General features: G+C 42.2%; 1 protein-coding gene across 1 annotated transcript in view; it reads right to left on the reverse strand.

The window, feature by feature from the left end:
- EFHC2 (EF-hand domain containing 2) overlaps nucleotides 1-17,242 on the reverse strand; it is a gene marked incomplete at its 3' end in the record, with an annotated part of 202,345 nt that overhangs the window by 16,458 nt on the left and 168,645 nt on the right. Inside the window, 5 exon segments of the mRNA XM_082865263.1 lie at nucleotides 1,645-1,750; nucleotides 13,279-13,319; nucleotides 13,323-13,371; nucleotides 15,097-15,253; nucleotides 15,256-15,290. Of these exon segments, the coding sequence (XP_082721389.1) occupies nucleotides 1,645-1,750; nucleotides 13,279-13,319; nucleotides 13,323-13,371; nucleotides 15,097-15,253; nucleotides 15,256-15,290 (388 nt within the window).

Here is a 17,242-nt window from a genome sequence, read left to right on the forward strand (position 1 = left end):
CATATGTATATGTATAACTGATTCACTTTGTTATAAAGTAGAAACTAACACATCATTGTAAGGCAATTATACTCCAATAAAGATGTTAAAAAAAAAATCTACCCTCAGAAAGTTGCTCTGAGGATTAAATGAGCAAATAGATTTTGAGGTCTTAGAACAGTGCTTGGCACATAGTAAATGCTTTAAAGTGTTTGCTGTTGTTATGGTGACGAAGGGTCGTCAAGAGCCTCTTACGGGGTCTACTTGTCTCCTTGTCCTCTCTCCAATCTACCCACCACCCAACCAGAGCAAGCTCCCTTTAAAGGGCATACCTGATCATGTCATTCTCTTCCTTGAAATTTGTCAACGGTCTGCAGACTTTGTAGGACGATACTCAGACCTCACCCGTGCAGCTGTCTCCAGCTTCATTCATCTCCACTCCTCCCTCTGTGCCTCCATCCCAGCCACACCAATTCTTTCCGGTTCTGCACAAGAGCCGCGTTGTCCCATGCCCTAGAGCCTCTGTTGGGAATGCCTCTGGGCATACCATGCCACTTTTCCTACCTAGCTCTTACTATTCGTCACTGAAATTTCAAGCATCACCTCCCCTAACACTTCCTGTGCCCCCCAACCCTCCTTAAGGTAGCAATAATGACTGTCTCTAGACCCCAGCGCAGAGCATAGAAACTGCTGAGAGTGGATACTTAAACATGATTTGTCTGAGAATTAAATTTATAAATGAATGAGTTAAGTAATTGCCCCAAAGTCACTCAGCTACGTAAGTGGCAGAGCCAGAATTCAGCCCCAGCTCTGTTTGACTCCAAAGGCCATCAGTGTCTCCCAATCATCTGGAAGTTCTAAGGCTGCCTGACACTCCAGAGTAGCTGCATGCCTTAGGGAACTCCCCAAGGGCACTAGACCAGTTCAGGCCAGAATGAGCTGGTCATCAGAGACCGGGAGGAATAAATGCCTCCTTTCTGGGAGTATCAACCACATGACATTTGCTTTATCAAGGGACTTTCCCAAGAAAATCAATTTCTGGAGCATGTTAAAATATAAACAAACCACCACCCACCCACCCACTCCTTAAAGACAATTGGTCCAAAGAGATCTTAGAGAATTCAGACAATTCCACAATGTTGAGAGCATCATCCGATCACATGAACTCTGTTTTCCCTAACCAAGCATTTTCCTACTGAATTTTTATTTTAAATTTGGCCCCACTATGAAATATACATGTCCATACTATAATGTTTCACCCAAGGCAAACCTGCGTGCACAGCCGCAAACACACTGGGGATTCCTGACATATGCACTATTTGAGACTTGCTCTTGTAGCTTATGATGATATTACCAGAATCCCTTGATAACAGTGTTTGTATCTATTTATAACTGTAACCTATTATCCTATTTTCCATATAATTGGATACGACTTGGGTTAAAAAACATTCAGCTGCATAAGAAAAATCACGCTCTTATACAGCAGATGTTCACTCAGTATGGAAAGTGAATTAGACTTTAACACAAATACCCAGAAATACATAGTGCTCTTTCCAAAAGCACTGATGTTACTATTTTACATTGAAAAATAATTTTAAGATAAAGGATATTAAAAACGCAAGGGAGGTAGCCACAGCTGGTTTTTAAAACAGGTGTTACTTTTACCTCTTTAATGTACCATACTGCTTCCAATTCGGGCATCGGATTCACTCTCCAGTTCAGGGCACAGAAAAATGACTCGTAATTTATTTGTTTTTCACTGTCTTCAAACCTAAAAATATAATTATAACATATGATTTGACTCAATCTGCAGATTTCAGGACCAAACTGTCAGCTTAAATCCACCATGGAAACATACTACTAGATGTGCTTCAATACTGATATTTTTCTTATTTCTTATTACCTTGTTTTCTGTTTCTAACCCTCCAGAATGTAAATTCTTTGAGAGCAGAGACCTCACACATCTAATTCACCAAAGTATCCCCAGGACCTAGATCAATGCTGGCACATAGTAGGTGTTCAACAAATACTTGTTGCAGTTGCCATAGAAACAAATTAATTTATTCAGCAGCTGAGACTATTGTTATATTTTGCTAACAGTACTGAAGCTCCTCTTAGTTTAACAGGTTGATACCATGTCAGTAAAAATTTTAAAACGTCTTCATTTTTCTTAAATTGTATACCTTTTAAATCTTTAAAGCAAGCCTAGATTCATTTTGTCTACTAATATATTTTTAGGAAAAATAAAAGGCACTTTAATCATTTACCATGTAGCCATTAAAAGGGGTTATGTAGATCCATATATGTTATCATGGAAATGTGTTAATAATATATTGTTGAGTGGAAAGGAGGTTATAAAATAGAATGTAGAGTTATGGTCTCACTTTAGGTTTATATTTGTACAAAACAACATTTAAAAAGTCTAGCAACAATACACAGAATTATTAAGAACAGCTACCTGTAGCAAGAGAGATTATAATTTTTGCTTTTTCTTTAGACTTTTCTGTATCATCTGAATAGCTTTAAATTCATAATCAGAAGATATTAAGCCCATTTTCGTTTTGAAAAACAACAACAACAACAAATGATTACCCTGCACCATAAAACTGTAGGTCAAAAATAACTAATCTGTTTGACTGCTATTTCCTAATTATGGAAATTGACTTAAATTTATCCTTAACCATAATATAGTTTTGGCAATTAAGACCCCCAAATTTCAAGACAATTGCTATAATGACCTAAACACAGACAAAATACTTCTTACTGTAATACCTCAATGCTATTTTTCTATTCTGAATTTGACCACCTCTGGCAATTTCTAAGGCTAAATACATACTGGTTATGTAACACGATTTTTTTGAAGAAAAAGACAAAGGTGGTCACTAAGGCACTGTTACAAGCACCCTGCTCCAGGCTCCTGCCCTTCTCTCAGGACCTCTAACTCAACACGCCCCTCCAACCAGCAAGTGAGGTGCGCAAAGTTACTACTGCAAGGATGAACAGAGGATAATTAATTATAAGAAAACTCAGTGATAACAGAAGCAGGAAAAAAAAACCTATTCATAATCAGTCAAAAGGCTTTTCTCTTTTTTTTAATCAAAGCATGAAGAAAATAATAGCTCGTATTTATAAACTAATAACAATTAGCAGCAATAAATTAAATGTTACGTGATGAAGTTACATAGACTCATTAAGCTAAACAAAGTAGAATAAACAGAGTGATCAGAAGAGGGGAAAGGGAATTCAGTCATTCTTTTGTGTACATTTTCTTTGGCCAAGGATTCTGGGATACAACTCCAGTATGCTGCCCCCTACCACTGTTTATCCTTTGAATTTTGGCTGACTCATCATTTGAACTCCTTGAAAGGACATGTTCTGTTTATGGAAATATTTGTAGCCAAAATGCAGGACCATTATGTCTTTTATTTGCATGTGTTTAGGGAGAAGAACTAAAACTCAATCAATTAAAGATATTTTGTAAGAAACTCCTTTAGCATGGTGCCTCGAAGAAAAGTATTCCCTAATATTCTGAATAGGAGCTGAGGTCACAGAATGAGATCATGGAGGGCCTTTGACTTTCATACTAAGGACAACTAAGAGCCATTGGAGTATATTGTATAGAACAGTTACCAGATCTAAGTTATATCTTCTGAAGATCACTCTAGCTGATATATTGCAACTACAATGTAGGGGCAAGGCCAAAGTGGCAAGGGCAGTTAGCGGTCTTCTGCAGTAATCCGGACAAGAGATAATGGTGGCTTAGGTGACAGTGGTGGCAGTGGAGGGAGGGCAGTGAGGAGTGGTGAAGCCTGAATATATTTTGAGTGTAAGACTCCTGAAGGATTGCATATAGTGTATAGGGGAGGTGAGGGGGAGAATGAATAGGAACGGATTCAGGACAACTCCCAGGGTTTTACTTGAGCAACTGGAAAAACAGAGTTGCCCAAACTGAGATGGGAAGGACTGCAGGAGCTACAGGTTGGGAGAAAAGACTGGGAGTTTGGTTTTGGATGTGTTACATTTTGATGGGACGTGAGCAGTTGGGTATATGAGTCTGTAGTTCAGGGAAGATGTTTGAGTTAGAGATAGAAATGTGGGAGTCATTAGCATATAGATGATACTTAAACCCACCAGACTGGAAGACTGAATGAGGTCACCAATGAACAAAATTTCTTCATCTGTTCCTACAATACAGAATTTAATTGTTGGTAAATTCCATCACATCAATGACAGGAGGCATGTATTGAATCCTAGAGGTTTCAGAAGTATAATATCCCAGTAATTTGGGAACCAGTCAAAAGACTACCAAACAGATTTAGAATTACACCATCCCTCATACACAGTCCACTAACCAGTCCTGAAGGTTCTACCACCATAGCATATCACAAGTCTCTTTCTCTCCATCTTTTCTACTATTCACTAATTCGAAGCCACCATCATCTCTCACCTGGATTACAGGAATAGCTTTTGTATCTTGGTCTTGCTGCTTCTATTCTTACCTTGCTGCAAACCATCCTCCACCAGAATGATCTTTCTAAAACATAGATGTGATCAGTTACTTCCTTGTTTACAACTGTGCAATGGCTTTCCAATCCACTTAGAATGCAAGCTGAACTCCTTACCAGGGTTTATAAAACCGCACATAATCTGGTCCCTGCTGACCTCTCTGAGCTCCTCTGAAAACTCTCTCCTGTTCACAATGTTCCAGGTACACCAGCTTTCTTCTTGCTCTCTGAGCATACCAAGATCGTTCCCAGCAATGCAAGGCATTTGCACCTTCTGGTTCCTTTGTCTGGAAAGTCTCAATTCCAAAGTCTCAATTCAAAGCCCTCAGAAAGGCCTTCCTGCAGTTCCTCTTACCTAACCGAGTCCCCACGCCTAAGTCTGCATTTGCCCTGGATCATGGCACTGGATGGTACAGGAAAACTTCTGGAAGTCACCACTGGAAGTCCTGTTATCACACCTCCTTACCAATTCGTCTTATATTTACTCACGCTCACCTGTTAACCCTGGGCCCCCAGCACTCTTTCCTGCCCAACTCATGGTATGCCAGACTCAACACATCTAACAATTTACCCATCTCAAAGGATATTTGGGAAGGATATTCCTGAATCAAATGATATTCGGGAAGGATCAAAGGCTGTAAATGAAAGAGTACACAGCTTAGAAATGATGTACAAAATCTTTTTGAGGAAAAATGTTTGAAAGATTTAATCTTTCCAAAGTCCCAAAGCCAGGCCTCAGGGAAGAGTTGAGTCAATGTGGTAAAATACTCCAAGTTTCTCTTTCCAGTTCTGTCTTGGAGGATTTCAATGGATATGGGAATCCCCCCAAAAGGAGCAAGGGAGAAAAGAACAAAGAATCTTTCAATTAAAAGGGATAAAATTAGCCAATGCTTCTTGGAAGAATTCTTTGCTCTTGGGAAGTGGATAGAGTTGCAGTAAATCACGATGGGTCACTCACAAATATTTATCTCCCTTTCCCACCAAAATCTCACCAAAATGACAACAAAGAAATAAAAATAGGTGATAACCCCCAATGGCAAAGATAGCTGGAAAACAAGGCAACAGTGGACAAGAGATTTCAAAATCGTTTGCAAGATGGAAATCAGACTAAGGATTGGTAACTGGCTCGGCAGAGCTGAGGAAGGGAAGCTGAACTTGAAATGTCCATGGCAGAGGCAGGGGGCACTTAGAGATTAGCCAGTGTGGCCCACAAAACTTCTGAGAGGCTCAGCGATTACAGACTCCAGGTGCCAATAAAGGCAGGGATACGGTGGGCGCCGGAAAACAGGACTGTTTGAAAGCCTAAATAAAGCAAGAGCAGCTGAACCCTCAAGTATCTCCTTGTACACTGTACTCTTCCCTACAGGGCAGTGAGGCTTGTTCTCCAGAGAAATTGAACAAAACCAGTTCTAGTCTTGGGGAGAGGAAGCATAATGGAGGGTAGAGAAGAACATTACACACTATACTGAACTTGGGTCTCTCAGCCCCCTTCCTTCTCCTTTTCTGTTTCCAGAACACCAGTGGCCATACTTAAATTCTCTTCCTTTCCCCTATCCCACCCTCCCTCCTAGCCCCACAGGAGAAGATAGGATTCTCCTCTCAATACTCTGAATGGCCCCAAATTGTGGCTTCTGGGGATTACCTAATGAAAATGTGGGCTAGGAGATGACTCATGCAGTGAAACCCACTAATCAACAAGACCCACCCCCAAGGCTTCCAACATTAAGGACAGAAGTCAAAACGGCAACAGGAAAAAAAAAAGGTATCAAGCAACAAAGATAATTCAGGTAGCAGAGGGAAAGATGTGAGATAAGAGGATATATTACACCCACAAAAAAAGAACAGAAGACTAAAAATAGGAACCAAAAGTGTGCTCTTGGAATAAAAAACATGATAGTAGTAAATAGATGCAGAAGAAGGGGTGGAATGTAAAGTTGAGGAAACCCCTTAGTAAGGACATCATAATGACAAAGAAAAGTTGGGGAGAGAACGATCCAAATTCAAGAGAGCCAAAATCTTAATGATAGGAGTTCTCACAAGAGAAAAATAAAAATGGAGGAAAGGAAATTATTTTAAAATTAATGGAAAATTTATCAGAGCCAAAGGACAGAGTCTCCAGACCGGAAGGGCCCATAAACTGTTAAGCACAATGAATCTATATACAGACACACACACACACACACACACACTCACACACCACAAGCCCCATCATGAACTTCCAGAGCACCAGGAATAAAAAGACGATCCTAAGAGCATCCAGAAAGAACACCAGTAATGGGAATCAATATTACGCTAAATTCTCAAGCATCGTAACAGGAAGTAGTAGCAGTATCTAAAAATGAGAAATCCAGAAATAGCAGTACGTACATGCTATTTAAAGGTCTGCAGAAACAGCTAGAAGGACTGAAAGGCTGTTTCTTGAGAACGGGTCTGGGAGGTGGGGAGAGATGTGGCTGGAAACTGCTGTTGTCGGAATAAGCTTTTTAGAATGATTTGATTTTTTTTTTTTTTACTATAAGCATGTATCCGTTTGGCATAAATAAAAATGTAAGAAGTGTAAAAAGCAGACGAGAGACCTTGAAGCGTGCTTTCCAAGGTGGTGAACTCATACAGGTCAGACTTGGCAAGGCAGGAACACCACTCGTTGGGAGCATGTCCCGGTTTTCCTCCATGCTCCAGAACTCAGCACAGAGCTTCCTCCCCTGGACCACTGATACAGTGGGATTTTTCACGCCCTCATTTGCTACTATACACTACATCTACTATACGCTACTGTTAGATCAGGTTGTGAGAGAGAAAAGACTAGGATACAAAGGAGTGTTGCAGCTCTAAAAACAGTCCAGGTTGGAGAAGGAGCTGAGAGGGAGAAGTTTGGAGACGGAGAAACGCTTGACTATTAGGGGAGTGAGGACAAGTAGGTCAATTTCCCCTGAATACTATCTCCCCAGCTGTCCCTCCTGCCTCATGACTACAGGTAATCATTCACCAAATCCTCTCCATCCTTTCAAAGTATTTTGGAAAAGCCCATGAATCGTATAGAAAATGGATCTCCTTACTTCAGGGTCGTGCTGTGCTTCTGATCAAAAATGTTAGCATCCTGGCTTTCCACCTGAATCCCCTACTTCGCTCCTTGCCAAATGACATTTGACTCTTGCTTAGACTCTGATTCATGGTCAAAGGACAAAGACTTGCCACTATGGAGGAAATTCTTTTGAAAAGGCTGTGAAGGCGATTCCAAAGAAGAGCTTTCTATGGCGACATTGTTGGAATCAGCGCACAGCCTTCCAGGGGGACTGCCCTAAAGGGCAACACTAATTCTGGCTTTCAAGTGTGTCGATGCTTGTTAAAAAGTCAGCCTCCTTACTTTAAAGCGCCAGCTCACAGTGCTAAAGTGTTTTCCTAAAACCTCCATAAATTCTTCTTTCCCTTTGATACTTGGGCAAGCCGCCATTTCCTCCCTACACAAACTAAAGGACGTGTTCGTGGAACAAGAGGGAGGGAAGCCGATTTCTCCGCTTCTCCTCTAGATAATAATGAACCGCAAGCAGGCTTCCCAATGCCTTGCTAGGTGGGAGTTCTAAGAAGTGAGTCTAACGTGTCATTTGACAGGTACTCCTGGTCCCCCTCCCAAAAATGATGAATGGCTTGAAAACCGCAGAAGCCATCCATCTCCTTGCTGTGGGGAATAATCCTGATCTGCTTTATTTCCACCATCTGTGGAGGTAATAGGCGCAGCAGCTGTATTCTGCTGAAGAGTAACATGGGTCCCCCTCTGCCACAAAGGCCATCTCATAACTTAGGGGAACGGGCTGGCGGCAGGACCAGGGCTGAAAGGGAGGGAGGGTAGTGAAGACACATTTTTGACTCACTTGGTTGTGTTTGGTTTCAGTTCATTACCCAACAAACCCAGGGGTGCACACTGAAACACCTGGTGAGAGTCTTAAAGACCAGACACTTAAGGAAAAGAAATGGAGCTCTAGGCCACCCTACCCCGATGGCCACAAAAACTTAGGAGTCGGCAAGATGGCACTGCCCAAGTTGCCAATAAGTTAACTCCTGTGATCTCAAATCGCCAGACCTCTAAATTCCAATTGTGAGCCCAGCACACATCTCCTTAGGGACCAAATCACCTTATATTTGAAAAGGTAGAAAGCATCTGTGTGTGTGTGTGTGTGTGAGAGAGAGAGAGACAGAGAGAGAGAGAGAGAGAGAAGGAGAGGGACAGAAGAGGGTTTCTCTCTGAAAACTTCCCAGTGCACCAAACACTCTGCAACATTAGCAAGCACATGGTTCAACCCTTGCCCCTCAGCTTCACTGCCACGTATTGTTGGGTGAAATCACTTGAGCCCCAACCATGCCTCTGGGAGGGGGGCAGAGGGAGAGGCTGGGTAGAGTATAATGAGATGATTTTAAAGCCCTGTTAACTTTTTCCATTTTAACTGATATTTCTGGATGAGGCACCAGCTCTCTTGGGAGGCCAGTTCTAAGGCATTCCATGGAGCCCAAAGACAGCTGTAAAAGACTAGCTTGGGGCAGAGCTGCTGGGGAAAGAGTCGCACTTGAATTTCCAGCTATTCCAAGTCCCAATTCGGAAGGCTACAATTAGGGGAGGAGGCTGCCTCTTTACTCCCCAGTCCCATCAGGAACACAGTATGGAATGACCTCAGAATACTCCCTACCTCTTATGGTTTGAGAACCAGGATTTCTTGCTTATTAGTACTGAGGACATATTAATACCCTAATGAAGGCGGAGAGGGGTTGACTCCATTTACAGGGATCACCCGGGCAGAAGGCAGTAGGGCTGGACTTCAGAAGCAGCTCTGCTAGAAATCAAGCCCATGTGTTTCTCCCCGCTGCCCAGTGTACCAGCACAGGACAAGTCTCCGGGATTGCAAAGGTGAATGAGCTATCGTTCCTACCCCTAGGAGCTCAGATAGAAACAAAGGTTTAGGGTATCTTAGGGAGCTGTCATTTTAATTCCATTACAGATCCATTCAGGCCTGAAGCAAGCTCTTTGAGTGAGAGAGTCTCCTATACCTCAACGTTTGCACGCATGAAATGAGGTATCATGCCTACCATCCATAAAATGTACCTTTTAATGGGCTCAAGGATTTACAAAACATTCTAGGGCCCTAGGCACTATGTCAATACAGAGTGCCACTCCTATTATGAACGGGTAGTAGCTACCACTACATCGAACATTTAAGTCTGATGCTCTGTGCATTAGTGAAACGACTTCTGACTTCATTTGGCAAGTAAAGTGACCTCATACCAGCTACCACAGCACAAACTGACAGGGGCTGGGTAACCAGATGTGAAGAGATTTTGAAGTGCTGATTCCAGCAGGACTTGTGCTCATAAGGAAAAGACCTAACTGAATCACAAGAAAAATGGAAATGGAGTAGAGGCGAAATCTTCGTACCCACATGCCGGGTCAGGAGAAATTCACAGGTAACAATCTGGAGTGGGTGAAAGAAATCATCTGAATCTTTAGCCACGTAGGTTTTCATCTCCTGATCTGAATTCACACAGCAGCGGGGCTCTACAGATGCTCAACAGCTGCCCAGCTCCATCCCAAGGCAGGTAAAACTGCCCCTGGGCAGAGTGTGTGCTGAACCAAGTCAACAAACTCCGGGCCTGTCTCCCACGGGAGACTGCAGACGTCAGAGGGGCTCTGGCTTAGCGTGCCACAGGAGGGCTGTGTAGAAAGAGAGTCTGGTCAAGGCTCTGGAAAGCCCTGTGGAGTCTGTGGGGAACAATAAGAATGCAGAATATAAATGTAAGCTGCAGGCTGATGGGCCCATTAGGAATTAGGGCAGTCTTTGAAAGGAATCTGCGGAGATGATGCAAAACACCAAGCATGTGACCCAAATCGTGGCAGGGCATATTGGAGGGAGAGGGGAATGGGAATGAGACATTTTCTAATCTGATTAGTCTGAAGTTTCCCCTGAGTGTGGAGAAGGGTCAGTGCACAATTAGAGGCAAAGTTAGACTGCTTAGCGGCTCAGAGGGATGACCTCCTCAGAGCTAAGCCGGGCTCAGAGGCGGATGTGATCTGAGACTGAACCGGCTTCGCAACGAGTTGGGGAATCGTCTTTCTGCCTTTAATGTCAAATCGTCAAGGCAAAGACAAAACAGTCTGCTGAGAGGATGAGAGGATGATGACTTGGTGGCCTCAGTGCTGGATAGGAAACATCTAGGTCCCCCGGAGGCCAGGCTCCCACATTACTGGACTTTCCAGGACAACTCATCCTCGAGGCCATCAAGAGATAATCTAATAAACATCCGCAGCTTCCTGACTAGAAGACAGCTTAATGTGTGAAAGGCATTCAGATCCAACTGTTTAAAAACAAGGCTTCCTCTATGTGGAAGGATGCAGGTCTCTTCCAGTTCATTTCTAAGTCAGAGTGTGTGGTCTACGGTCCCTGATGGAAACTCCTCTCCTAGTCCCCGGTCAGTACTTAGTACCAGGTGCTGTGGCACTGGGGAATTTATGTATGTTATCTCAAGTCACTCTGAGAACCGCGAGGAAGTAGGTGGTGTTATCTCATTCTAGAGGTAAGGAATCTGGGGTTCAGGCAGGTCAAAAATCTTGCACAAGATTACACAGCTAGCAAGTAGATTCAAAGAATATAGGAGACAAGGTAGGGGTAAAACTGTCAAGATGTGACAGGCCACTGCTTATTTTTAGGCAGTAAATCAAACAGGTTAGAAGCAGGTCTCTGTATCTAAGTGGATCAAATGTCTAGTCACAAGTCTTCATTACAAGGTAAGAGACAAAAAAAGGAAACATAAATAGTGCGGTGAGAATCCTTAGGAGGAGATAATCACCGCCAGGCAAGCAAATCCAAGAGGGCTTCATGGATACGGTGCTATTTGAAACGGGTCATAAAGAACAAGCTTTCAGCGGGTGAAGAAAATTGGAAGCTAGTTCCTACTGAAGAAACAGCAAGAGAAAAGGCAAAAAAGTGGGAATGCAGGAGGAATACATGTGAAATGCTAAATGAGCCATTTGGCTGGACTGTTGGGAATGAGAAGACGAGCTTTGGGAATGTGATAACTGTGGAGAAACTGAGCTCCTAAGCCTGCCTATTTCATCTCAGGTCCTTTACACCGGGATGGCCTATTTATCCCTCATACTGCTGCTAGCAAATGAAAGCAAATAGAGCTGATAGTCTAGAAGATAACCCCAGGTCAATCCAATGCATATACACACATCCAACTGAATTGGCCTCTTCTTGATTCCCCTCCTGATACCTTGGACTCTAGTTCTCCCACATGGGATTTAGTTTTGTCTGCTTCCTTTTGTTTCTTTTTTTGTCTCAGATGAGGACTCCCCACTCCAGCCCCTGCTTGAGAATAAATGCCCTAGTGGCAACCCTAAGCCCCACAATGGAGAAGGGGGAGAAGGAGCTCAAAGCTAAGGAGTTTGGTCATGCCTCAGAGAACAAAGAAATGGTACAGAAGGCTTATGAATAGAAGAGTGACACTATGATATTCTTGCTCTTAGAAGGTACTTAGCTGCAAGATGTAAAGATGGATTTAAAAATTTAGAGGCCATTGGAAGAAAGACCAATGTGAAAGCCCTGCCAACAGTCAAGAAGAAAGGTGGGTCAGAACAAGAGTGAAGATGGCGGGAATGGACGGGAGAGAGTAGATGCAAGGAGTAGAAAGGAGGTAGGACTGTCAAGACATTCTAATCTACTGGCTAGTTGTAGACAATAATTCAAAATGGTTAGAAGCAGAAGATGTGCATTTTAAAGGTTCAGGGGTTAAGTCACAGCTCTTCTTTTTCTAGACTACGTGACTTTAGGCAAAATTTTATCTCTCTAGACCTCAGCATCCTCTTGTAAGATAGGATAATAGCTCTGACCTCACCAAGTCGTCCTCACAAAGTAAATGAGGTAATGTATGCAAAGCAATGATAACAATGCCTAGAACACAGCCCCAAATGTCAGAATTATCAAGATAAGTATGCTGGTGGGGGGGGGGGGGGCTGGAGTCATGCCACGGTAAGCATAAAAGATGACCAGAGTCTGGGTGGCTAGGAGGGTGGTGCCAGGAAGTCAAGAGTCAGGTTCAGTACAAGAAGTGAGGTGTTTCAGAAAGCAGTTGACTGTGCTTCCCTTTTGCAACATCAGAATCTCTGCACTTTACATCTAGTGTTCTAGCAGGACAGAGCTCTGTGCTAATAACACGAGGTGCTCTTACTGCATGTCTGTGGCCATTAGAAACTACTGCTTTGAAAAATCTGCCCTAAATTTTACATCTAAGACTCTCATAACCAATGAGTTTGTACATTTTCATTTTGTCCCAGGAATCTGTGTGCATATAAGTATATCTTAATGTTAAAAAGATAAAATGATACTTCATAATAGGCTCCCTAACATTCAAAATCATGACTCAGTTTTCCTTTTTAACACTTAAATGGAGATGTGTCATCGGTAATAAATAAAAAGTCAAGGGTAAATCAAGGGCAATTAAAGGTAGATGTAAAACCAGGAATAGGGCTTCCCTGGTGGCACAGTGGTTGAGAGTCTGCCTGCCGATGCAGGGGACACAGGTTCGTGCCCCGGTCCGGGAAGATCCCACATGCCGCGGAGCGGCTGGGCTCGTGAGCCATGGCCGCTGAGCCTGCGCATCCGGAGCCTGTGCTCTGCAACGGGAGAGGCCACAACAGTGAGAGGCCCGCGTACCGCAAAAAAAACAAAAAACAAACAAACAAAAAACCAGGAATAGTCTCCAAAACAAAAATATGCAGGACATTGCCCATGAGGGTGGAGTTCTCACTTACCTGGAGAGTAAGGATCCCAGAAGATCATCATTCAAAGGTAATCAGGAGGACCTGCACAGCCTTTTGATGTCTTTGCTGGGTAATAATTTTTCCCTGCATTAAAACAAAGTAAATGGGCTTGTATATACTTTGTGTCTCTTGAGTAACAATTACACTCTATAGGAAAGAAAACACAGATGTGTCCTAAAAGCATGCACCTGGAAATAAGTATGAAAACTGGTACTGGAATCACAGTAAGGAAAAATAGTAATACTGCATTTCACCAACTGTTTTTCCATTTCACAAGTCACTAGATTCTGTCCTTACAAAGGCCTTTCCATCAAGATTCAGATTCTTGGTTGGTGATAATACAGCCTATTAAGGCTGTAGCCACGAGTGTTGCTCTAAGTAATCGATCTGCATTCTTGACCACTAGTCAAAAATGGTTCTGATATTTGAAAACATCTCTTAATCTGACAGGCATCTAGAGCCTCCAACACAAGTATTATATGACTGGAGGGTGTTTTTCTAGTCTTTTCCTTGGACCCAAACCTTATAACCTAGAAGCCCCAACCGGGGCCTTAACATTCACCTCAATTTTTTCTCCAGACCAGCCCAACAGTCATTTTCCCCAGCCTGCTGAGGGCACAGAAATGCGTGTCCAATGTTCTAACTCAGACAGTGTTCTTCCAGGCATCAGGCAAAATTAGAACCAACAGGAAAGAAAGTGGGCTTCTTTCTTTGCAGTAGTTTATAAAATGATAGGAGAATGTTTATGTCTAGAATTGGAGCTTGTTGGATCTGGAGAACCTCAGAGTTGTCTGATCAACTAGCCCCATTTTCCCAGGAGGTGTTCCTTTAGCGAAGGAGGGTCACAATTTTCACCCTGGGAAGGGGTACCACTAGGGTGGAAGGCAAGGCCAGGGTCATGCAAAGCTCAGGCCACACATCCTCCAGGAGGCTCAGAGAAGCTTAAAGATTCAAGGAAAAATACCATCTTTATAACAACTCAACAAGGGTGTATTATGGATTAGGAAAAAAACCATTCACAACTAAAATAAACTATGGGACCGTCAACGATATTTAGGGTATGTAGGTAGCCACTTGGGGTGCAGACTTCAGGTTTGGGGATGAGGAAGGGGTCATGGGGGAAAGAGATGGTAGTGTTCTGTAGTAATAAAATCAGAGGCTAGAGTTTGATCTAAGGTTTTCTAACTCCAGTTGAGTATTCCGCCCCCCCCCCCACTATATCAGTCTGTGGATAAGATGAACACCAAAACATATTAAGATGGAGCTCCAGTTGTTTGTAACAGTGACTTAATAAAGCTCAATGCAAACACGATAAATGTATTCGAAATAGATTATGCTGAGCTTCATTATCTTCAAGGAGAAATAATTTCAAAGAAATTCTATAGAAAGTATACTTGCAAATCCCCTGTTCTGTGTATTATAAAAGTCACACTTATAAATCCCACTTATCACTAAAATAATGTAAAGAGACGACATCTCAGAATTAAACCTTCTAACATTGATTTACTATGTTTCAATTGAAAGCCTCTGGAAACCAATTAAAAGAAAATGCAAAGGGGCAATCCTATTCTTTTGAAGATACAGGGCCTCCCCTATTCCATCAACAAGCAAAGCTCACCATCCATCACTATGAAATATCTGTACCCAGATAATCTCCAAAAATGATTTAAGGTGGCTTTGCTACATGGTGGAGTATGAGAAGACATGTCAATTTTCTTTTTGCCCTTTTTGATAAAATACAAATTCCTTCATTAGTCAGGTTCACAGAAACGTAAATGATTTATTAGAATCAATAAAATAAAAGCTTACTTTTCCCGATCTTGGTATACACAGGTAGCAATGAGTCTTTCAAAATTCTCAAAAGTATTTTTCTTGAGCTGTTCATGGGCCTGTGCAATTAGGACATTCGTATCCGGACGGGGATCCTCAGGCACGTGGTAGTGACGTGCAATGGTTATAACTTCTTAGTCTGTGAGTTTCCCGACAGACTCATCATTATTTCTCTGTAAAGAAAATGGAAAAACACTCAAGAAATTATATCTAAGACTATTTTACCTTTCTTTCTATTAAAAATATCCAAATCCCACTTTACAAGACTTTACCAACTGCCCAGAGACAGGTTATTATTTTTCTTTAATTTAATTTCTCTACCTATGAGCAACAGGAAGGCACGCGTGCTAGAAGGGAAAACAATAAGCACAACAGCTTATAAATAAAATGGCACTTTGCCCAGAGTCAAACTTCTACCACATAACAGCCTACAACCAGGAAGTAAATTCTTAAAGTCCTCGAATGGTCAAAAATCCTGTGACTAAATATGTGATTTCATTCAATACCTATTAATCTTACTGTATACAAAATAGTAACAGACTTGGGGTTCTGTTTTCCCAGGGTATAAAGCTTATAAATCAGTAAGTTAGAAAGGTGTTTTGGAGATGGGGAAAGTGATTATGCACATTTCTGTAGTAAAAAGTAAAAACTGACACACCCTACCAGTGAGAGAAAAAAGTGAAAAGTGAAAAGAACTGTGTAAAGGTACAGTTGTCTGAGTCTTTAGAAGGCAAATGGCACTGATATCATTTGGCAGAGCAAACAAACAAACAGACAACAAAAAAACAAATGACAGCAACACATTCACAATGAGGCCTCAAAGCTTAACAAATTGGCTGACATGTTTTCAATATATTCGCTATATGAAAGCCATAACCCATGCAACAGGCATTAGAAAGAATTACATCAAAATGCAAACTGTTATGGTGGTTAAATGAATAAGCTTCCACCATCTAGAAAATCTACTTACTGGAAAAAAATTCAGTTCCCAAGAATCCCAAATAAATGAGGGAATACAAGATTTGTTCTTCTGTTATAGACTGGTCTTTTGGAATAATATGGTTTTTAGTTCTTTTAAATATTTCTTGTCATTTTCACTATCATTTAAGAGATCTATAGGTTCTTCTGGTCAAGAATTTCCTTAGATAGAGTGTAGGAAAGCCCACAGCTATGATGTTGACCTACCTGAAGGAACTGTATTTCACCTACATCCACTTATTAGGGTCTCTGGGGTTTTTGTTTTGTTTTGCTTTGCTTTTGTTCTTTTAACGGGAAATGGAGGCCAAATTCAACCAAGAGGACCCCACCATTGCAGCAAGTCAGTTTGGATTAGACGATCAATCAGTAACATTGGCCGGGGGCTCACTATCTGGAAAACACTGTAGTCACTTTGGCATCTGAACTTTGCAGAGTCTATAATCTATTTGGGCTGTCCAGGCATCCAGATAAGCTCCCTAGCTACTAACTGGGAGGGCCACTTGAATGAACTGAGTAATAATAATAACCCTCACCACTTGTTGAGTTCTTGCTACGTGCCAGGTCCTGTGCTGCTGGGTCCTTTTGGCATGGATCATCTCATCTGGCCCAGAAGGTAGATACTAGTATTAGCCCCATGTTACAGATGAGAACACTGAGGCAGAGAAATGTGAAGTAATATGTCCAATGTCACGAAGTCAGAATGCAAACCCCTGCAGTCTGGCTCCAGAGCCCATGCTCCTGCATACTACTCTGTCCCTCTTCTGTTGGGACACAGAAGAAAGAGTGACCGCATGGAGTGGGGCTCATTCAGGGAAAGCTGAAGACAGTGGCTTTTGAGCTGATATTTTAACAGACCTCTTTATTCCCTTTTCCATCCATGACCTGTGCTTTGAGGGCTATCACTAACCCGCATAAATAAGTAAGAGAAAGTAATTTCAGAAACCCTGGGTCACCAACCATCTCTGACAGAGAGCCAAGTGACCACGGAGGAACCACTCCAAGGGAAGCCCCTGGCTCATTTACAACACTGGTCATGGAATAATCAGTCATGACACATGCACAGAATTGAACACTATGCAACCATGAAAAGTAGGCTGTTGACTGGTATTAATTGGTATGAAAGACATCCACGCTATGTTGATAAATG

Source organism: Leucopleurus acutus (genome assembly GCF_964270905.1).
Source record: "Leucopleurus acutus genome assembly, chromosome: X".
NCBI classification, from domain to species: Eukaryota; Metazoa; Chordata; class Mammalia; order Artiodactyla; family Delphinidae; genus Leucopleurus; species Leucopleurus acutus.